The sequence below is a fragment of the Eublepharis macularius genome, chromosome 5, assembly GCF_028583425.1.
Source record: "Eublepharis macularius isolate TG4126 chromosome 5, MPM_Emac_v1.0, whole genome shotgun sequence".
Taxonomy (NCBI): Eukaryota; Metazoa; Chordata; class Lepidosauria; order Squamata; family Eublepharidae; genus Eublepharis; species Eublepharis macularius.
This window is the reverse complement of record NC_072794.1, coordinates 17796373-17818763: the sequence shown is the minus strand read 5'-3', so window position 1 is coordinate 17818763 and position 22391 is coordinate 17796373. Positions and strand designations below refer to the sequence as shown.

At 46.1% G+C, this 22391-nt stretch overlaps 1 protein-coding gene across 1 annotated transcript; it reads left to right on the top strand.

Annotated features, from left to right (window-relative positions):
- The first annotated feature begins 296 nt into the window (after positions 1-296).
- Positions 297-21878, top strand: PCSK4 (proprotein convertase subtilisin/kexin type 4). Its single transcript, XM_054980293.1, has 15 exons — positions 297-473; positions 3258-3362; positions 4047-4142; positions 5558-5686; positions 6952-7028; positions 7403-7491; positions 8128-8300; positions 9650-9862; positions 12326-12426; positions 13743-13846; positions 17621-17738; positions 18420-18599; positions 19222-19346; positions 19770-19889; positions 21379-21878. Exons 1-15 carry the CDS (start codon positions 297-299, stop codon positions 21876-21878), a joined length of 2307 nt encoding a protein of 768 aa, XP_054836268.1.
- Positions 21879-22391: the final 513 nt, after the last annotated feature.

Sequence of the window (22391 nt, the reverse complement as noted above, 5' to 3'; positions counted from 1 at the left end):
CTTTCAAGTAAAGTTTCAAAAGAAAACTACAGTTCCCGCCAGTCTCCGTGGTTATTTGCAACTCTTCCACTCTTTAGGTCCGCGCATGGGCTCATGGGATTTGCAGTTCCTGTTTTCTCAGCTTTCAGCTTCAGGTTGCCATAGCGACACGCGCGCCTCCGAACACGTGGAAAGACTGAGGCCGCTCCAAGACTCCTGGGGGTGGGCGTGAAGTGAAAATCGAGGCCCAGGCTTGAAAGAGAGTAGTAGGCCGCAAGCCAATATAAGGACCCGACGCGGCTTAGTTGGGGCAAATCATGAAGGGGGTGGTGGTTACAGAGGTCGGGCTTTGCCTGTTGCTCCTCTGGTGCGGCGCCTCCAGGGGGCGCGTAGGGCTACGTATCTTCTTGAGCAGCTGGGCTATCCGCGTCCCCGGAGGCGTGCTGGAAGTACAGCGCTTGGCACGCAAGCATGGGCTGCTCTACCTGGGCCAGGTGAGGGAGGGAGGAAGGAAACTCATCTCTCCTTCTGCTGCTGCACCTAGAATAAGTGGGGGAGGATTTGGATGGTCTGGGTGAACTTGGAAAAGGTGTGGCTCAGAGCTTCTGAGCGCGCACAGAATATCTTAGCAATGTGTTTGAACAGACAGGGTGCTTTGGAACACATGCAGAATGCCAAAAGGTGTTTGTTGTTTAGCTCAAGATGGGTACCCGTGTTTGTCTGTAGCAGTAGAAAAGAGCAAGAGTTCAGTAGCACCTATAAGACTAACAAAATTTGTGGTAGGTTGAGAGCTTTCGTGAGCCACAGCTCACTTCTTCAGATATTTCTTCATGAGCCTTCTGAACATATGCAGAGTGACCTTAACTGAGCAAGGCGGTGTGGGGGGGTGGGATGTCTATTTAAACATAAACAAACCATTAGTATGGTTAAAAGGTCCCTGAGCATGGGCCTAGATCCATAGGAGTTAGCTGTGTCAGTCTGTAGTAGCAAAACAGAAAAGAGTCCAGTAGGACCTTCAAGACTAACCAACTTCATCGTAGCTTAAGCTTTCAAGAACCACAGGTCTCTTCATCAGATACATCTGATGAAGATAATTGTGGTTCTCGAAAGCTTATGCTACAGTAAAGTTGGTTAGTCTTGAAGGTGCTACTGGACTCTTTTCTGTTGAGCATGGGCAGTATGCCTTTCCTGAGCTGGAGAAAGGTATCTGTATTTTAAAAGGCTGCAGCCAGGCCTCTGAGCACATGCGAAGTGTGGTTCCCTGAACTGGACAAAGTGTGTTTAAAAAGCCTTTTGGTAAATTTCTTCTGCATATATATAGAGCCATTCCACCGAGCTGCCTGGTAGCATCTTGTAGAGATTATCATCGTTATAGTGTTCTCGATGTGCATGGTGCTATACAGAGTAACTATCAAGAAGTCAGATCTCACCCTGTCCTAAAGTGCTTACAAGCCATAATTCAATCCCGGGGGAAGGATACAGAGGGATAGGATAGGGATGCTGACTCTTAGTTGGGAAATTCCTGGAGATTTTATGATATGGAAAGAGAGGTTTGAGGAGGGGAGGGACCACAGCAGTTTATATTGCCATATACACCATTCAAAGCTGCCATTTTCTTTAGGTAAACTGATTTCTGTCTTCTGGAGATCAGTTATAATTCTGGGAGATCTCTAGGCCCCACCTGGAGGTTGGCAGCCTGAGGATAAGAAAAAGATACAGCTGATTTCAGCACAAGGCTGTCTCTGTGTGTAATACATCTGAGCATGTGCAGGGGGCCTTCTCTACATGGTGCACACTTTTTTTTAAAAAAAAGACAACCCATATCTTTCAACAGTAATGCAAGAATAAACAACCAAACAGCTAGTCCCATAGGCTTCTTTTTTTCTAGCTTTCCACTCACCAAATTTGGCAACTGAACAGCTGGTAGAAATTCTTGCCAAGCTGACTAAAATCAGCTTGATTAGCAGCTCTAAAGGGGAAGATTTTCTTTCTCAAATGAACGCCCAAGGGCTATGTATTCCTGAGCATGTGCAGAGTGCCGTGGCTTTTTAAAAAGGGGGGCCCTTGGAATGGGTAGCGGAAGAGGCAACCCCCCCAAACCAGCAAGTTGTGCAGACTTTCTCTGTTGTATGGTTGATTTGGTTGCCACTTTGCACTGAGAGTGATTGAATAACCAAGTTGCATCTGGTGCATAGCCCCATTAAGGACTGATTGGTATGACGTGAAACCAGCACTGTGAATCATGCAGATGTGCAGTGGGCAGCCTCTTTGCTGAGAGAGCTCACAAGCACCATGAATTTATTCCCTTCTTGTATTGTACAAGTTAGGGAATGTCTGAGCTTATTTTGGTTATTCCCTTAAAATATTCATGCCCTATCTGTCTTCATGAAGTCAGTGTGACTTCCAGTTATTAAAGCCATATACATTAAAAATACATAATAATTACCCTCATAAAAGCCAGATCATATAGAGACTGCTCTCTTGCCAATCACTTTTTAAAAAGGCCCCAAAGCAAAATAGCAATTAGAAATAACAGCATCCTAAATCAATTGGCAGGAGTGGAAGTCTTTCCTATTGCACCAGTGTTTATGGGGAAGGGTGACTGAGGGGGTGGCAAAAGATTTGGGGTCTGATATCCCTGGCACTGATGAGATCTTATTTTTGTATAAGTATAGCACTTTTATGACAGCGTTAGAGTTGTTGCTTGCTATTATGGAACATTAAAGGATTTTTTTCCTCCTGATGGACAAGTTTGATGTAGCTCCTATAATGAATGCATTGATTTTGCTGCTGTTCTGAATTATCTTTTAAGAGACCTGGCCCTGGGGGAAGGGTAAAGGGGACACTTTGAGCAAGCTTCATTTTGCTTTCACGTTTTTGAATGATTTCCCCTTCAGTTTCTTTTTACCTTGATTTCTTTTATTTTGTCGACTCTTTCAGCTCTCTGCTTTTAGTTTTCTCAATACAGTTGTCTTGCATTTGCACATCATACAGATTTTGTATGCCGTATACAGCAGATGTCATATTTATGTGTCCTGGTGACATCTTGGCACATGTAGCTATAAAAACGGGTCTGTTTTGCAGCAGAAGGTGTCACAAGACTCGTGGATTTGATTTTCCTGGAAGGGGGGGGGGGGAATCAAGAGGCGAATTCGAAACACAGCTAAAACAAGCGGGATGAGACATTGGAATTGATTTGAATTAACCTTCTCTCTGTGTCATTTTTGTGGCTCAGGTGAATCACACTGTTTTTGTACATTGTTCAATTGTACCTGCAGGTGATCGAAGGGGGAAATTATTACCACCTTGAACACAGAGGTGTAAAACAACAGTCTTTAAATCCACACTGGGGTTGGCATGTACGTCTGAAAAAAGAACCTAAGGTAGGCAGATTCTTGATTAGTACTGTGTCGCCCTTGTGACATAAATTAGTTTGGAGCACCTGTTAGTCATACGGCAGCTATCTGCAATCCATCTGGGCCCCTGATTCGAATTCCTGCTTTGCTGTGATTCACTCAGTGGCTTGTAGCAAGCTGCTTTTTTGTCTCATCCTCGCACCCTTGATGGCCTACTTTGCAGGCATGTTGGAAGGATTACACTAACACGTGTTTGATGTAGTGGTCAAGAGCGCGGGACTCTAATCTGGAGAACCGGGTTTGATTCCCACTCCTCCACTTGAAGCCAGCTGGGTGACCTTGGGTCAGTCACAGCTTCTCGGAGCTCTCTCAGCCCCACCCACCTCACAGGGTGTTTTGTTGTGGGGATAATAATAACATACAGCTCTGAGTGGGTGTTAAGTCATTCTGAAGGGCGGTATATAAATCAAATATTATTATGAACACTAAAAGTACCACCTCAAATTCAGAGCAGAGTATGTGCTTGTGTGAAGTGGAGCTGGCTTAACAGATCTCTGTGATCACAACTGTGCTTTGTTGTGTTGTGGACCAATCTCTGAAACAGAGACTGTTTCCTGCCCTGTCTGGTGCAGTCTGGTGACATTTAAAACAGGAAACAGAATCATTGGGATTCCGGAACAGTGTTTAAAGTGGTTTCAAAATTGGCTTTAGGTCCATTGGTTTGAGCAGCAGATTCTGAAGAGACGGTCACGGAGGACTATTGCAGTGGTGCCCACTGACCCGTGGTTCCAGGAACAGTGGTATATGGTAAGCGGCCTGTGGGATAATTGGGCCATGAGCAAAGGACAGCATGTGTGGGTGAGTGAAGAGCCTAGAGCACGAGGAAGCAGTTGCCAGCCTCACAGAGTGCAACGAGAAGGGAAGTCATTTGTTTATGTCCTAAGAAATGCTGTCCCCTGCCAATGGGGAGCCAGGATGGTGTGGTTAAAGGGTCAGATTACAGAGACCCAGGTTCAAACCCCGGTTCTGCCCTGGAAGCTTCCTGGGTGACCTTGGGCCGGTCACACTCTATCAGCCTAACCTACCTAACAGAGTTAATGAAAGGTTAAAGTGGAGGAGGGGAGAACAAAGTCGTAAGCCGCTTTAAGTCTCCGTTGGGGAGAAAAGGGGGTATAAATAGCTAAATAAATACATACATACACGTAAAAGGCAAAGGAAAACACTTGTAGAAATCACTGTAAACTCTAAACACGTGAAAACTTTTTTTCTAACCCACTCTGAACTATTGGTTTAGAGTGGGCCATGAATACCTTTTATCTCTGGATGCATTTTGAGTCCGCTTTTTCACAGTGAGCATTTGAGACAGCTTGCAGTGCATAAAAGTGGGGTAAACAAAATGTGTCACCGGAGGCTGAAAAACTGAAAAACTGCTTGTTTTGTTTTTGAAGGGTGTGTGTTTGTGACAGGTTAATATGGAAGCAGGTGGTCATTTAGGGATCCGTATGCAGGGCTATTTAGAGCTTCCTAAGTAAAAATCAGTATGCAAAGGGTGTACTTCTTCACATGAGATATAATTAGCTTGTGGAACTCACTGCCCACAGGATCCAGTGGTGGCTTCAAAGGGGTGGGGGATTGACACATTCACAGACGACAGGTCCATCAACAGCTATTAGCCGTGATGGCTAAATGGAACCTCCATGTTCATAGGTGATATACCACTGAATGCTAGTTGCTCGAAGAAGGGGATGGGAAAAGAAGTTGTGAATTTCCTGCATGGAGGGAGGGGGAAGTAGTTGTGAATTTCCTGCATTGTCCAGGGGGTTGGACTAGATGACTCTGGAGGTCCCTTCCAACCCTATGATTCTGTAAAGAGGCAGGGGAGACTTTGGTCTCCGTACTCGACTTACGGACTTCCCTGGAGCCATTGTGGGGAACAAGATGCTGTTGTCATCTGGTTCCAAAACAAATCAGAAGCCTTCTTAAGTCTTGGAGCACAGGCAGAATGTGCATGTTATGGCAGATCCTAATCCTAGGCCCCAGCACTTTGTACACACTTCAGAAATAAAACAACGGTTCATAATATATCAGTCCCACTTTGGAAACAAGATTCAATATCACAGAACTCCAAAGCCTGAGGAAGCATTGGGATGTGGAGAATTTTGAAAGCATCCCTGATCTCTTCCTCTGCTGCCTTTCTCTCCCCGCTTTTTTTTTTTTTTTAGAATAACGATGTGACTCCAGACCTCAATGTCCTGGCAGCCTGGAGCAGAGGCTACACCGGATTAGGGGTGGTGGTGAGCATTCTGGATGACGGTATTGAGAAAGACCATCCCGATCTGGTAGACAATTATGTAAGTAGAGCTGGGGATACGGGGCAGTTCTTGGTGATGGGGGGAATTGTTTCTGAGTTACCGATCAGCTTTTTCTAGTCTCCTGTGGGGTGGTTTAAATCAAGATTAGAGATTTCTGACTCTTAGAAAAGATGCCTACTTTCCATTTTTACATCGGTCGTAAGTGGATTTTCAGATCTCCCAGCTGTCAGCACAAAAATTGTTATCCGCCATGGCTCACCTCGCTGATCTTGTATGCACGTGTAATAGTTCCCTCCCCCCATATTTCCGTTCTGCCTGACAAAGAGTTCTGTGAAACTCAGAAGCCTGCATACATTACTGACACCAGATTTTTTAAAAATCGCTTCTTAGGGATTGAGATGTTTCTAGGATGGCATTAGAGAGTTTAGTTTGGATGAAACTATCCTGGAGGTTTTCGGTTTCATTATAATGTAGGTGTGCTTCTGAAAGTCTCCACATCTGAATTTCTTCCCCTGATACTGGTGTTCTAGATTAGCCATTTTGTCACATTTTTATCCCCTGCTCCCCCAGGTGGTCAGTGTGACAGTTCTTCCCTCATCCAGTTAATCCTCACAACAACTCTGTGAGGTAGGTTAGACTAGGAGACTGGCCCAAGGACATCTAATGAGCTTCATGGCAGAGTGGAGATTTATATCTGGGATTTCCCAGTCCTATGCCAGCATTGCATCAACCACAGCACACTGGGTAGTTTTATTTGCAAACTAGAGCAGCTGCTTTAGGAATCCTCCCTTGCTTCTTTTTGTCTGTTTCTGAGTTTTGTGTGGCACACTGCACGTGTGAGTTGCCACACCTCTGTGTTCCTTCCATTTCATTGCATCTCTTCTAGCCTCAACATTACATATCCGTGTTCTGATAAAAACTAGCAACAAGAGAAATATTTTGTTGTGATTGTACATAGGCTCTTTTGTGATTGTACAAAGGCTGGGATATTTTAGCAACGTGCAGAGTGTATGAGCCCATCAGCCTAAATAACATGAAGAAAAGTATTCATATGATTGTACCAAGGTTGTTTTTTAGCAGTGCTTTATCAACAGGCAGGAGCGTAGGTGCACATCAGCACAAATGAATTCCCAGATCTTCCATCTGAGCTCTGCCCAGGTCGAGGCCAACTTAGCTCCAGCAAGGTTGCAGATCGTGTGCTTTCAGACCACACTTGGGGACTCTTTCAGATCTATGTGACTGACATCCTTCTGCAAATTATACTAAGGGGTCCTTTTTCATCCATGCTCTTTCTGTGGTTTCAGGATCCCCTGGCAAGTTACGATTTTAACGACAATGATCCGGACCCTCAGCCGCACTACAATGCTTGGAATGAGAATCGGTGAGGTCCTAATCGTGGTTTGGGGGCTCAACCCAAATGTCCCTATTGAGAGCCGTACAGCCAAAGAAAGACAGTATGTTGGTAGGAGTGGGGGACACAGACAAGAAACGAGCATATTTCCCTCCACCCCATTCCTTGATTGCAGGACAGAGTGGAACTACTGCGCATTCCACTTCTGAGGAATTATAATTTAACTTTTGCCTCTTGGGCACGTTTTAAAGGGAGCTCTGTGTCTCCCCTTTCCTTCCCACCAAACATCCACATCTTGTTGGGAATGCCCCACTTCCAGTTCTGGAAGTCCAAGGGGGAAAAAAGGGAGGATACTTAGAAAATATAGGGGATAGTCTCACAATGATGTCCACTTTTCCATCCAGGCATGGAACTCGCTGTGCTGGAGAGGTGGCTGCCGCCGCCAACAATGGCATTTGTGGAGCTGGCATTGCACATAGAGCTAACATTGGGGGTAAGTGATCTATTGTTTTTGAGATGATCAAATTTCCTCCATTCCGTTCCTTTATTTGTTCCAGAGTTTCTCCCTGCGCAGCAGTTCAGTCCTCTTTAATTTTTGCTTAATTTGGTGAACTTTCCAAGTTGATTCTAGAAATGGGTGGACATTTCCCTGTTTGCCAAAGCTTTGAGTTCCTTCTTTCCTATGCATCTTCCTCTCCCCCCTACCCCATCTTACTAATGTATGCTGATAAAACACTGAAATACTGTCCTGATAGGATCTATGTAAGATTCCATTGGTGTGGTGTTTTTCTGTTGCTCATGTGTGCTCTTGCACATTGGTGAGGCATCACTCAATAGGAACCTTGACTCAACTACAGCTTATTTGCTGTGTTTTAATGATGTGCACCTTGAGATTGTAGAGGAGGGAAGATACAGATGGGTTGACTGAAAGCTGTGGCATGCAGCACACGTGCAAGGCTCTGCAATGGTTCTGTGTTGGATTAGGAATGCGAGGGAGAGCAAATCTGGGCTTGTTTGCACCAGTCTGAGGATCCTGGGTAGCCACTCAGGACCTGGGGTTACTGGAAAGGGTTTGTAAATGGGAGCATGGTCCAAGAAATCGACCCAATTCTCAGATCTTCTCTCCCAGGCATAAGGATGCTGGATGGGCCTGTGACGGATATCGTGGAAGCTCAGTCCTTGAGTTTCCATCCCCAGCACATCAGCATATACAGTGCCAGCTGGGGCCCAGAGGATGATGGGAAAACGGTGGATGGCCCAGGGATTCTGGCCCTTGAAGCCTTCTACAATGGGATCATCAATGTAAGCCATGCTCTAATGTATCTCTGGGTTTGGAGGAACAATGTGTGAGATAAGGCATCGTGCAGGAGAGAGATCTGTATTGGACTGGTCATTTCTGGCCTCCTTCCCTCAACCCTGGAGTGGCGGCCCCAGTTCCAGCTGCCACGTTTGCTTATGGTGCTTCGCGTCCATGTTGTCTTGTGTGAGGATGTGGTGTATGTGCAGCTATTTAATCAGGTTACCAAGATAGGGGCACCCCATTGTAAACATCAGGTGATCTTCCTTGGGATGGCCAGTCACATGTGATCTGGCCTTTCTCTCAATTTGAGTGTATGAACCTGCTTTCGACCAAGTCACACCATTGGCCCATCTGTCCCAGTACTGTCTACTCATAAGAGGTGATGACTTTCCAGGGTCTTGGGTAGAGAGAGACCGTTCCAAACACCTGTGACTTGAGGTCCTTTTAAGATGCTGGCTGGTAACTGGGAACTTTCTGCATTCAAAGTGCGTACTTTACCACTGAGAGCCAGTTTGGTGTAGTGGTTAAAAGTGACGGGACTCTAATCTGGAGAACCGGGTTTGATTCCCCACTCCTCCGCTTGAAGCCAGCTGGGTGGACTTGGGTCATTCACAGCTCTCTCAGAGCTCTCTCAGCCCCACCCACCTCACAGGGTGATTGTCTTGAGGATAATAACACATTTTGAAAACTGCTCTGAATGGGCGTTAAGTTGTCCTGAAGGGCAGTATATAAATCGAATGTTGTTGTTGTTGTTATTATTCGCTGTTGGCAAAAACAGAAGAGTGTAGCTGAAGATTTTTGTTTATGACCCTACAGAACGGCCTTGTCTCAAGTCAGAGCATAGATCCCTCTAGCCCTGAATGGTCTCTGACTGCCTCCTGTTTTCACAGGTGTTTTCCAGCCCTGTTAATGATAATTAAAGATGGTGAACGTTTTGCCTGCAAAGCATATTCTGTATCTTTGGGCTATGTCCCCTTCCCAGATTTAACTGAGCGGCGCTCGTGTGCAGCCTCCCATGTCTTTTGCCAGAATACTTGTTCCCTTTTTTTAGATCTCTAGAGGTTCGTGCCTCTTGTGTCATCCTCTGTGCCTGGTCCATTTTTTTCTGAATAATTTGTTTAAAGAATATTATAATGTTTAGCGCTGGATAGAGCCTTTCAGCACAATCATTTAAAATGAATTGTGAATGAGTTGTGAATTTCCTGCATTGTCAGGGGGTTGGACTAGATGACCCTAGAGGTCCCTTCTAACCCTATGATTCTATGAGTATGTGAAAATGTGTCCCTGCCATCTCTTTTCCTCCGGGACGTTCTGCTAGGATTCTGATTCTGTGGTATTTTCCCTATCACAGGGCCGTGGCGGTCTGGGCTCGCTCTTTGTCTGGGCCTCCGGCAATGGCGGCTACCGCTATGACAACTGCAACTGTGATGGTTACACAAACAGCATCTATACCTTGTCAGTGGGCAGCACGACTGAGAGTGGTCATATTCCCTGGTACAACGAGGCCTGCGCTTCCACGCTCACCACCACCTATAGCAGCGGGGCAAAGGGGGAAAAGCAGATTGTAAGAGCTTTTTGCTTATAGTCCCTTGAAAAAGGGACAACTGCAGCATGGATCAGGCCTATCACCTCCTCGCTCTCTTCCTCTGGTTAAAGGCTGTACTTTTAAAGCAGTGTTTATTTTCACCAAACTGTCCTTGGATTAGACAGACTTATGTAAAGCAATAGTGCCTCCTATTGACAGTTACAGAAATTAACCCCTTGGGGCTTTCCTATGCACTTTTTGGTAGCACAGTTCTTAGAAACGGGCAAATTTCACAAGTGCCTCAAAGTGCATTCGAATTTCATTCTGTTTTAGGAGTGCATGTATGAAAGGCAGAAAATCAGTTTTCAATTCACTTGTACTGGGTTTTTAATGATTGCTGGCCTGCAGGTAAGGTAGCATTGGCCAGCATCCATGCAGAACAAGTGGAGAATATCTTCTTTCGTATCAGCTGAAGGGCGTAACATTTCAATCTCCTTGTCTTTTTGTGTCCCTTGTGAACAAATGCATTCTGTAGTGCATTTTTTTTAGACTTCAACCCCATCATTTTTTCAGATGTCCGCCTCTCTCCCTGTGTAGAGGTTCACAGTACAGTTTCCCTTCCCCGACCCCATTTTCTGCTCTCCGGGGTAAGCATGCAGGTCTGGGGAAGGATCTCTTTGTTTTTGCTGGTGAACCCGAGAAGTATTTTCTTCTCACCCTGTCAGTTTCACTGGAAGGCAGAAGACTGATGATGAAGAAAACAGATGGGAGAGGCTAGAAGGAACCCTGTGAGATTACACGGGTGTGGGGGGGGGATGTAGAGTTGCGGGACAATATTGGGCAGCAATCACATAGAGTATCTTAACCCAAACTGTCTGGAAAGCAACATGATGTTAAAGATCAGGGAAAACATAACTGGAGTTAGATCCAGAGGAGTTAGCCATGTTAGTCTGTAGTTGTAAAATAGTAAAAAGTCCAGTAGCACCTTTAAGACTAACCAACTTTATTATGGCCTAAGCTTTCGAGAACCACAGCTCTCTTCATCAGATGCATGCATCTGATGAAGACAGCTGTAGTTCTCAAAAGCTTGTGCCTCGATAAACTTGATAACTGGAGCTGGATCCCACATATGGAAAGGAGATGATTTTTGCCAATTTCCCCCCTTTTCAGCAGACTTCTGATTCCTTCCCTCAGGCTTTCTGGTTGCAGTGGGAGGGGAGGCAGTGAAATGATGCCCTGCTGAAGGAAGAGTTTTCAGCAGGATCCAAGCCCTTGTGAAAGGGGTTTACTGAAATAAGGGGAAGTTCCTCAGCTCCTTTGGGGAAGAAAGATGGGCAAGAGGCTTTCAAAAATAGTGATCATTCAGACCTTATTGGCAGCTGTTTTTAACCACCTCGTTCAGCACAGCGGATGAAATAGCTGCCGAATAACGTCCAGCGCTCTCTGAAGTATGTGACAATTCTGTCCTGACCCATTCCTTCCCGCCTACCTGCACATTATCTGGCTGTAGCTTTGACGGAAAATGCCCATGTGCCTTGGGTTTTTGCAGGATGACCCCAGAAGAGAAATGGTTGGGAGAGGAGGAAGGAGGAGAGCAGTATAGTAGTGCAGATAATGGGAGATGGTTAATGTGCAAATATAAAGGTACTTTGTACAGGATCAGGCACTGACCTGGATAGCCCAGGTGAGCCTGATTTCATCAGATCTCAAGAGCTAAGTGGGGTCATCCTTGGTTAGTAATTGGATGGGAGACCTCCAACAAAGACCAGGGCTGCAGAGACAGGCACTGGCAAACCATCTCTGTCAGTCTCTTGCCTTGAAAACCCTGCCAGGGGTTGCCATAAGTCAACTCTGACTTGCGGGCACTTTCCACCACCACTTACAGGATCAGACCTTTGGTCCATCTAGCCCCAAATCCGGTCCTCTAACTAGCAGTGGCTCTCCAGGATCTTGAGCAGAGAAAAGCACATCCCCAAGACCCTGTTTTAGCTGGGGATGGAAACCTGGGACCACTGCACTGTGGAAGAGATGCAGTTGGGCCTTGAGGTCTAGAAGCTTGAGCCGGATGTAAGATGTGAAAGGGAGAAGGATTGGTGCCTTATGGAGGAGGGTGATGCCAGGTTAGAAAGTGGGAAGGAAAGGGGTGTGGGTATATGTGTGGAGAAAGAAGGCATTTAAAAAATAATAAACAGCCTTTCACCTTAAAACCTTTTTTTGAAATTCTGAATGTGAGTTCAAGCTATTCAGATGACTTGAACAATCAGTTTGTTGTAATTTATGAAGCGATGCTGGTTTTATGAGTAGATGCGGGGAAATATTTTATTTGCTTATTTATCACATATTTCTATGCTGCTTCTTCAGGTTGCCATATGAAGCAGCTTACAATTTTGAAATGCGATATAAAACCAAGCCGTTGAAAAGCTATTGACACCACCCTCTGGCTGAAGCATCCTTGGCTAGAGAGTTCCTGCTTCCTCCTGACTCCCTTTCGTCCCTTTCCAGGTGACAACCGATTTGCGGCACAAATGCACCAGTGAGCACACAGGCACCTCTGCCTCTGCCCCTCTCGCAGCCGGCATGATTGCTCTCGCTTTGGAGGCCAAGTAAGAACAAGAAACACAGCGGTTTCCAGGATCCTTGAGTTTTAAATTGCCTTTGGTATTTTGGCTCTTCACCGTCTCCCTTTGGGGTGGCCGCCTTTCGCCCAATATGAATTTTTGCAGTTCTACAGGGTTTCCCCCCCCCCCTTAAAATTCTCGCGTATCATGCAAGGTTTCAAAGCACAGTCCTTTACCCTCCCCTTCCTCTGCTCTAAAGGGAAACTGAATGGGCTGGGAGCAGGCTTGTCTTGTTTCCCTGGTGCTGGTTTCCTTTATCGGTTATGGGTTTTTATGTACGCGTCTTGCTTGCCCTACAAGGATTCCAGACGCAGTCGTTTGCCCTGTCCCTTCTCTGCTCTCCAATGAAACTGGCAAGGTTTTCCTTCTGTCTCGTCAGTTTCACTTGACACCGTTGGGGTGGGGACAGTGAAGGAAATGGCAGGGGTGCAGGATAGAAAAACACCTGTGAGATGGAATCCCAGCTCCCTAGCAGAGAGGTGTTGGCCTGTATCCAGGACAGTTAGATCAGGCATCTGACGAAGAGAACTTGATTCTCGAAAGCTTATGCTAAAATAAAATTGGTTAGTCTTAAAGGTGCTACTGGGCCGTTTCCAGACGGCCCCCCGCCTCGCGAAACGTCGCGCGTCGTCGCGCAGAAAACGCGAAATATCGTGTTTTCTCGCGCGAGTTTTGCGCGATGTCGCGCAAAACTCGCGCGAGAAAACGCGATATTTCGCGTTTTCTGCGCAACGACGCGCGACGACGCGCGATGTTTCGCGAGGCGGGGGGCCGTCTGGAAACGGCCCTGGACTCTTTTTGAGTTAGATGTAGGAATGTCTTCTTCTGGACAAGCTGGAGACAGTAAGCTAACTTCTTAAAATTGGGAGGAACAAAACTTGCCAAGGGTGGGTACATGCTTTAACTCAAGGGGAGGAGCTGTGGATCGGTGGGAGAGCCTCTGCTTTCCATGTGGAAGTTCCCCCAGGTGCAGTCCCTAGCGTCTTCAATTAAAAGGGTGAGGCAGTAGGTGATGTGAAAGACCTCCAATTAAGATCCCAGAGAGCGGCTGCCAGTTTTGGACAATATTGACGTTGCTGGACCAGAGATTTCATTCAGTATAAGGTAACTACATGTGCATATACCTATGTGTATATGAAATAAGAAGATTCCAGAATGATCATTCAAGTGCCTGGAAACGTGCATATGATTTCAGCCTGACAGTGCCGATTGGAGTCTTGACGGCTGCTTGCCACAGTTCTCAGGAGCTGTTTCCCTGCTACGCACATGAAGCCCCTTCTCAGTCCTTCTTTGTGTTCTAGCCCAGGACTGACCTGGCGAGACATGCAGCACCTGGTGGTGAGAGCTTCCAAGCCAGCCCACCTGCAGGCAGGCGACTGGGCTGTGAATGGAGTGGGACGCAAAGGTGAGTCTGGAGCGGGTTGCTGCGGGCATAATGGGACTTCTTGGAGGTGGTAGGTATACTGCCCCTGTCTGGACTGGCTCAGAACTGGGATGTGGGGGAATTCTGTCTTCCCTTTCTTATCAGTTGCTTTTGGTTTTGGTTTTGCTTGCTACTTCTCCACCAGAAAAGTCAGGACAGGTGGGCGCTTCCCTTCCTTTCGCCACTGGGATCAATGGCGGGGAAGGGCAGCCTACCTGTCAAGATGTCGGCCAGGCTGCAGGATGGGCAGGCAGTTCCCTTCCCTTCACCACTGGGATTGACAGTGGAAAAGGGCCGCCCACATGGCCTTCCCACCACCTCCGCGGTGGCAGTGGGACTGCGCTGCGCCTCCCTGCTGGCTCTGCGGCCCTCAGAGGCCTGCCTGCAGAGCTGGCGGGGAGGTGCAGTGTGGGGGGCTCCCTCTCCACGTGGCCTTCCTGCTGCCTCCGCGGGCAGCAGGGCCTTGGGAGGGCCACACCAGCACGGCCCTCCCAACGCCCCACTGCTAGAGCCCATTGTATTTATTTTTACAATGGGCTCTGCTGCTAGTATTAGATAATTTTTTTATGAGGATACAGTTGTGCAGGTGGAAAGCAAGTAGATTGCATCAGTCGGGCTAAGCTAAATCTGACATCCAGAGGGAGTGTTGCACTGTAGTTTGGGATGTCAGCCGGGTACTAGGGAAACCTTGGTGCAAATCCCTATCCAATCATAAAGCTTCTGTGTGACTTTGGACCAGTTTCTCAGTCTCTGCTACTTCACAGTGTTTTAGGCATACTTTTATCTTAACAGAAGGTTTTTTATTTCACCTTTCCTCCAGTGAGCTTAGGGAAGTGTGCATGGTTCTCCTTGTCTTGGCCTCAAAACAACCCTGTTAGGTAGGTTATGCAGGGAGATTGGGAGAGGCTGGGCCAAAGTCACCCAGTGAGCTTCCTGGAAGCTTGGGGGTTTGATCCTAGTCTTTTGCAGCTACCAGTGCGCTATACAGGAAGAAGGATGAATCATAAAATGAAGGATGGGATAAAAATGTGATAGAAAGTGAGTGATTTCCCCACCCCCCTCCAGCAACCACACATTCTTGTAGTTTTCTATGGCCACTTCCAGGCCAGCTAGTTCCTAAACCTGGTAACATTAAAAAACATGTACTTTACTTTTCCGGTATACAGGATTGAATTAGTCCAGGGCCTAAATTATTTATTTGCTTCATTTATACCCAACCTTTCTCCCCAATGGAGACCCAAAGTGGCTTACATAATTCTCCTCTCCTCCGTTTTATCCTGTGGAATATGTCAGGCTGAGAGTGTGTGACTGGTCTAAGGTCATCCAGTGAGTTTCCGTGGTAGAGTGGGGATTTGAACCCGGGTCCCCCAGATCCTAGTCCGACATTCTAACCACTACATGACACTGGCTCAGTGATAAAGTAGCTCCCAGAGAATCCCCCTGGAGATGAGATCCCAAAGCTAGAGTGCCACCATAGAAAAGGTCCTCTTCTCTCTAGCCAGAGAGAAGAGAAAAGAGTCCTTAATGTTTGGATACATTTGCATGGAAAAGATGGTCTTTCAGATCTATTCAGACTCGGAAGTCCAGTGGCATCTTAGAGATTAACGAAATGGATTTCACCATAAATTTTCATGAGACAGAACACGTACCAGGAGCAAGTCAATGGTGCTCCTCTTTAAGGTGCCCTGTGATTGGGATTTAATTTTGCTGCCACAAACTAATACTACTGACCCCTCTGGAATCAGCCTCAGACTGTATATGTTTTGGAACGCATCTCCCAAACAGAAAACATGGGCTGAGCTCTGACCCACCTGCTAGAAAGGTAACTAACTGGCCACAGTATTCATCTGAGCAAAAATTTCAATTAAAACATCCACTCACCCACCCATTATTTGAAGGATTTTAGCAGATCAATTGAATCTCCTGATTTCCCCAAATATGTGGAGAATGGCAGTGTAAAGGTAACTGAAGCTTTAAAAAAAATATTTTTATTATTTAGGGAATTCTCTCCAGAGTCCTACTTGAGGTGGCTATATGCTATATTTGAATGTTACTTTTAGCTTTGACTGTGGTCTCTTTCTCTGTCATTCCTTTGAACACACATGATGTTTCATACATAGGCATTCAGAAGCTGGGGTCCTACGAGGAATCGCAGAAGAAGGAACAATTTGGAACCCCCCCCCCCCCCGCTTCTATAGATGCAGTGACCTAAGCAAGCAGTGGCATAGTGTGGGTTAGTTGCAGGCACTTGGGGCAATTCCTGGCAGGTGGTGCCCCTGTCACCACACGTGCGTGCACACAAAGCACACACGTGCTCCCAGGACTGTGCAATGATGTCACTTCCAAGAAGTGATGTCATTGTGCAGGGCACGCCCGCCCCTCAGGAGCGTTCTCACGATTCGGGCTGCTTGCCTCCTTGCCCGTTACCAGCCTCCCCTGCCGCTGCAGGAGGCGGAGGGCCAGCTCGGTGCCCAGCAAGCCGGCTGCCCTGTCGGCATGGCAGGTGGCCAGGGTGGCGCAGGCGGCCTCCCAGCCCTTCCGCGCAGCCACCCGCACTGCTGCTGCCAGCTGCACATGCTCCCAGCCAACAGCTGCTGTAGGAGTTATTACTATGGGTTATTTATTCACTTCATTTTCTCCCAAAAGCAGCTGACATCATTCTCCTCTATTGTATCCTCACAACAATCCTGTGAGGTAGGTTAGTCAGGTGTAGGTCCCCTGAAAATTTGGTGGCGTTTGCTTGAAAAATGCTACTCCCAGCCCCTCTCTGCAAAAGCGGCAGGACCTGCTGTTTCTTTGCAGGGAAAGAGCAAAGGTACAGCCAATCCTTGTTTACCAAATTTTACCAAATTAATTTGGTGTCCTGAGTTCAGAATACTGAATCTGATTATGTATTGCCTATTTTGATCTGGAAAAGCTGAATTGTACTAAATTGGGTGGGGGAGAATCACCCTTTTCCTCGAATTCTGGACCCGAACCCTAGTCTTGATCTCTTGGAGGACTGATACCAGAATGGTGCTTGTGGGTCAGCAGAGTGTTGTGTGACAACTGCAAAAAAAAAGGGGGGGGGGTCTTGGTACTTTCATATGTATGACTACATAATAATATAATAACATTCAATTTATATACCACCCTTCAGGACAACTTTATATCCACTCAGAGCAGTTTACAAAGTGTGTTGTTATTAGCCCCACAGCAATCACCCTTTGAAGTGGGTGGGGCTGAGAGAGCTCCAAGAAGCTGTGACTGACCCAAGATCATCCAGCTGGCTCCTGGGGGGCGGAATCCTGGTGGGGAATCAAACCCAGTTCTCCAGATTAGAGTCCTGCTGCTCTCAACCACTACACCAAACCACTACATCAGTATTCTTTTTCTATGCAGTATATTACTGAAACACCCATTTGCTCCTGTGCATTGCTCAAGCACCATACAAAGAGAATCTTGATACAGTACACAATCACATCAAGGGTTTTTTTTTTTGTAGTGTCAATCTATGCCTTAGTATCATAAAGGTGACACAAATGAAGGAAAGAAGCTGAAAACTGTAGCAAATTGCATGCACGCAACACGGTACAACATTCAGAAGTTTGAAAGAGAGGATACAGGAGGCTTTCTAGTGCATCTGTTCCCTTTTGGAAGCCTAATCAGATAACTCAGAGCTCCAAAATCTCAGGAGAAATTTGGATGAGAATTTTGAAATCTCTAGCTGTAGCAAAATATTTCTGTTGCTTCCTTCACTCCTGCTTTTCTTTTCAGTGAGTCACTATTACGGATATGGGCTCTTAGATGCTGGAGAGCTGGTGGATCTAGCCAGGAAGTGGACGCCGACTCGGCCCCAGCAAAACTGTTCCGTCAACGTTATCTACAAGCCGCTGTAAGACCCACCCAGATTTCTGTCTCACTTGATCAGTAGAAGGCTGGAGACGATAAAAACCAAGCCCTTTTCCACATAATGCATAAGTAACCTTGGGAACTTGCTGCCGTAAAATGTAGAGAATGGCTGCATGTTCCAACCATATAAGATGATGGAAGATTCAAGAAGTATCTCATGCTTGCTTTCTTTACTGGAATGTAGGCGGGGGAAGGGGGCACTGTGAATTTTGTAGTGCTTTCGGAAGTCACACCTGTGGTCCGTTTTTACTGTTTAATTGCGCGTGCACTTGGAAAATTACTTGTTTTTCTGTTAAGGATTTGTCATGCTATTGGGTGGTAGGGCTGGGTAAGGATATGGTATGTTGAACGGGCTGAAAGCAGAAAGTGAGGCTAAAATCCCACCTCTCTCTTCCCAGAGGAGTTTTGAAGCTTTAAAAAAAGAGGAGGCCTGAATGTCTTTTGAATCACAGAAAGATGCAAGCAGTATTTTTTTTTTAAAAAAAATGTAAAGGCAAACAGTGGAAAGGTGCTAACTGAATAATTTGATCCCTGTTTAAAGCAGGAGGAAGCTTGTTGATCGTAGTGTAAAAGTGACGGGAGAGTTGGGCTTGCCCCCTTTCCGAGACAAAAAACTCATGCTGGTTTCAGGCCCCCTCTGACGGCGCTTTGGGTCTCTTGCTAGGGCATTTAGCTCAAGGCTTTCCATCTCTGCAAATGCCTCTACCTGCCACGGGAAAAAATCTGCCATCCTTTCTCTGGAGCACGTTCAGGTCCAGCTTTCGCTCAGCTACAGCCGGAGAGGAGATTTAACCATCTTACTGACTAGTCCGATGGGGACCAAATCCACCCTCGTGGCTGTCAGGTGAGCTAGAGCGAAGGTAGTAAAGTGTTTCGTGTTGGACTAGGACTCGGGAGACCTGGGTTCAAATAGCCTTCCAGTAGTAATAGCTGAGCTGAATGGGCCTCTCTCTCTCCTACTCACCACGCAGGGGAGTTGTGAGGATAACATATTGATGAACCCTTGTATACTACCCTGAGCTCCTTAGAGGAAGGACAGAATTGAAATGCAAAATTGCTCATTCAGTACTTCCCTTGAAATGTCCCAGAATTTTTTTGTGCACTGGGCCCCATTTCCCCTTCCTTGCAATCTAACAAGGAATATTTCTAAAGTTAACAGCAGAATTGCTGCAGAGCTTTCTGCTCCTTCAGTTTGTTTACCTTTTCCCTTGTCTGTTTTAGCAACCATATGCAGGCACGGAAGCACAAGAGCACATCAAGTAAAACATAGCACAGAAGCAATTATAATACAATCACATGAAGGGTTTTTTTCCCCATCATTAAGGGGAGAAATCATGCTAAAGAGCTGAAGGAGCAGGAAACTTTGGGAAACCTTGAACATACAGTATGGTGTACAAAATACAAAAATAAAATACATTGGAAGATTCCTAGTGGTTCAGTAGTTGATTCATATCTTTGTCTGCTAGGCCTTATGACACTAGTAGTGATGGGTATGATGACTGGTCTTTTATGTCCACACACTATTGGGATGAAGACCCACGTGGCACCTGGACCCTTTTGCTGGAGAACAAGGGAGATGCATACAACTCAGGTAAACTGGCCACCTTCCTGAACTCAGGTAAGGGCAGGTTGCTCCAGTGTTCTCCTGGTTTAGCAACTTATTGTTCCAGATTCCTTTCTGTAATGCTCAGCACCTTAAAGATGTCACAGAACTTGGCCCCTTCTCCCCACCACAGTGCACACTGGTAATGCTGAGCTGGGAGAAGATGCACAGGAACCCAAAGCTGTGGCTCTCTGTGTATGCGCCGTGCTCCGTGCAACAATTGAAAATAAAAACAGGACCATGAAAGATTCCTAGTGCATTGTTCCCACTTTGGAAACAAGCCCAGGACATTTGGATCTTCAAAATCCAGGGAGAAATTTGGAGGCTGAGAATTTCAGAAGCAGGTTGCTGCAGAACATGTCCTGTCTTTCTGGAGCTCACGTTTCTATCTTCTTCTGCACCTCTCCGAAGGCTTCCTCACTAAGTTTGTATTGAAACTATATGGGACAGATGAGGATATGTCAGCGAGAAGGGCGGCTGCTGTGGTAGTGAGCGAGTGTGTGAGGCGAGATGTTAATGGGACGTGCCAAGGTGAGTTGTTTGCTGCATTCATCTTGCTTTCTGTTACTAGTGAAAGACCTTTTTCAGAATGCTGCAGGGGAGCTACCTTGAAATCCTTGCCACAAAATGTCATGAAAGCTAATAATGTCAGTGGAACTCTTTATAAGGTTCCACTTCCAAACTCTACGATCTGCTTCCCTTGAGGGTAGATTTTCAGTTTTGCCACATCTGTATAAATCAAGAATTTCCACGTTATATATCTAATGGGCATTATAATGTCCCATGAGCTAGACTTACACTGCATGCTGAGTGTGAAATGACACATTCCATATAAACTTTACAGACGAGTGGTTTAACTCCTTATCCTCGCCTTTTATTTATCAAGACATTTTATACTTTGCTTTAGTCCCTAATTGGGGTGGGGGGCAACCCAAAGAAGCTGACAATATTGTTCTCTCTTCCTCCTATTTTATCTTCACAACAACCCTAAGAGGTAGGCTAGGCTAAGAAAGAGTGATGGGTTGTCCTGCTTAACACTGATCCCTTACCCAATTGCTTTTTACCCTACTGAAGAAAAAGAGATGGGGAATGATTTTGAGCAGGGGAATGGATTACGAGGAAAGAGTTACACTTTCTTCCCCATCAATGGGAATTCTTTTAGTCTGAAACTGCCCCCATGTATCCTATTTTGAAAAAATCCTCAGTTATTGGATATGTTATATGTATTTTCCCAGAGGTATCTGTAGGTATCATTGAGTCAAGGTCAGGGAGACCCATCCGATATCTGGACCACTTGCATGTCCTCTTTAGAGTTTAATGTAGCCATTGTGTGGATGGAGCTGGATGGAATCAGAATGGAAGAAGCTTTTAGATTTTTAATTGCCCCCTCCCTAATTCAGGGATGCTGCTGAATTTCCAGTCGCTGCGATCCCACCCACTCCTAAAATTCCTTATTTTTTATTTCCCTGCTTTGGCAAATTGAAGTTGCAATTCTTTTTTTCCATGCACTGAACTTTTCCCAGATAATGTACGTGTTCTTCCAGTTGTGTTCATGCATTAATAAACCCAGCAGTATTTATGACATACGTATTGTATGTATAAATGACAGCCACTGTGTGTATCAACTGTGCACTGAAAGCCATATCTACAAAACCCAGAGCAAAAAGCGGAAAGTGCTGATGGAAGTCTAAAAAGAAACATAATAGGGAACATTAACTTATCCCTCCAGACAGTTGGTGTTCACTCTGCCAGCGAAAACATACCCAGATGTATAGTTTTGTCTGCTTTATATACATAAATACGTATGTGCTGTTAAATCGCAACCAACTTATGACGACCCCAGTAAGGGGCTTTCAAGGCAAGAGAGAAGCAGAGGTAATTTGCCGTTGCCTTCCTCTGCAACTTGTGTGTGTGTGTATTTATGTATAAAGAAAAGGCCATACAGTGATCCATTGCAAAAGAGGAGACCTCCAACCAGGAACTTGGTCTTTCTGACTTCCATAAACTTCTCTTTTCCCAGAGTGCACCAGCCCATTCTACACGTTCCAGCACCTGTGCCTCACCTACTGTCCACCCAGGTATTACAACCACACTCATCATTCACTTGATTCCAGTGGTACTGTCCGTACCGTCCGGGTATGTGCGGCCTGCCACTTCTCATGCTACACGTGCCAAGGAGGGATGGCCAATAACTGTACTGCCTGCCCGCCCTTCAGTGCCTATGATAAACTGACTCACACCTGTTCCCAGCCATTCTTTTCCTACCTGCCCCATGGTGGAAACCTCATCCTGGGACCCCAGCGCCTTCTGCTCCTGATTGCGGTGATTCTACTGTGTGTGGGTCCTATTCTAATTGGCATCCCCTGGTTGGTGTACCGCTGGCTGTCCCGTGGGGGCCTATGGCAGAAAAAGCCAGACCCTGCTCCTGAATCCCAGGCTGCTAGCTTGGAATTGATCCGCTGCAACTACATTGGCTCAGAGGAACAGCCAAAGGAATTGGGACAGAGGCTTCTCCCATGAAGCACTGACCTCTCCGGAAATACCAGGATGCAACTTGCATTATTATTATTTTAATCTCTCTAAATTAATGCTGCTTTGTCTGACTGCAATAAACAGCTGGCTTTAGCTGGTTTCGCTTCTGGTGATGTGTCTGCTTGCAGTTGAAGCAATCTGTTTCTGACTAAGGATGTATGTAGTTCAGAAGAGCCTTGTAGAATTAGAAGATCCATGTAAATTCACATCCTCTTTCCAGTAGTGGCCACCCAGATGACTTCTAGAAGATCAAAAGCAGCAAGACAGAAGGTAAAAGTCCTCCCCCAGTATCTATCCCTAGCATTTGTTCCCAGGTAGAGTACCTCTACATATAGAGGATCCATTGAATTATCATGACTTGTAGACATTGCTAGATCTTCCCTCTCTAAACTTATTGAATCCCATTTTACTGAGAACATCAGAAGAGCCCCACTGGATCAGGCCAAAGGTCCATCTCTTCCAGTGTCTTCATCTCAAGAGTTGCATCTCACAAGCAGGAAA

Bases quoted from the DNA above. Each gene is read 5' to 3' on its own strand.
- PCSK4 (XM_054980293.1), top strand. From the start codon at position 297: ATGAAGGGGGTGGTGGTTACAGAGGTCGGGCTTTGCCTGTTGCTCCTC. The intron at 3,363-4,046 runs GTAGGCAGATTC...AATTGGCTTTAG, and splicing joins GTCTGAAAAAAGAACCTAAG to GTCCATTGGTTTGAGCAGCA. The intron at 5,687-6,951 runs GTAAGTAGAGCT...CTGTGGTTTCAG, and splicing joins CCGATCTGGTAGACAATTAT to GATCCCCTGGCAAGTTACGA.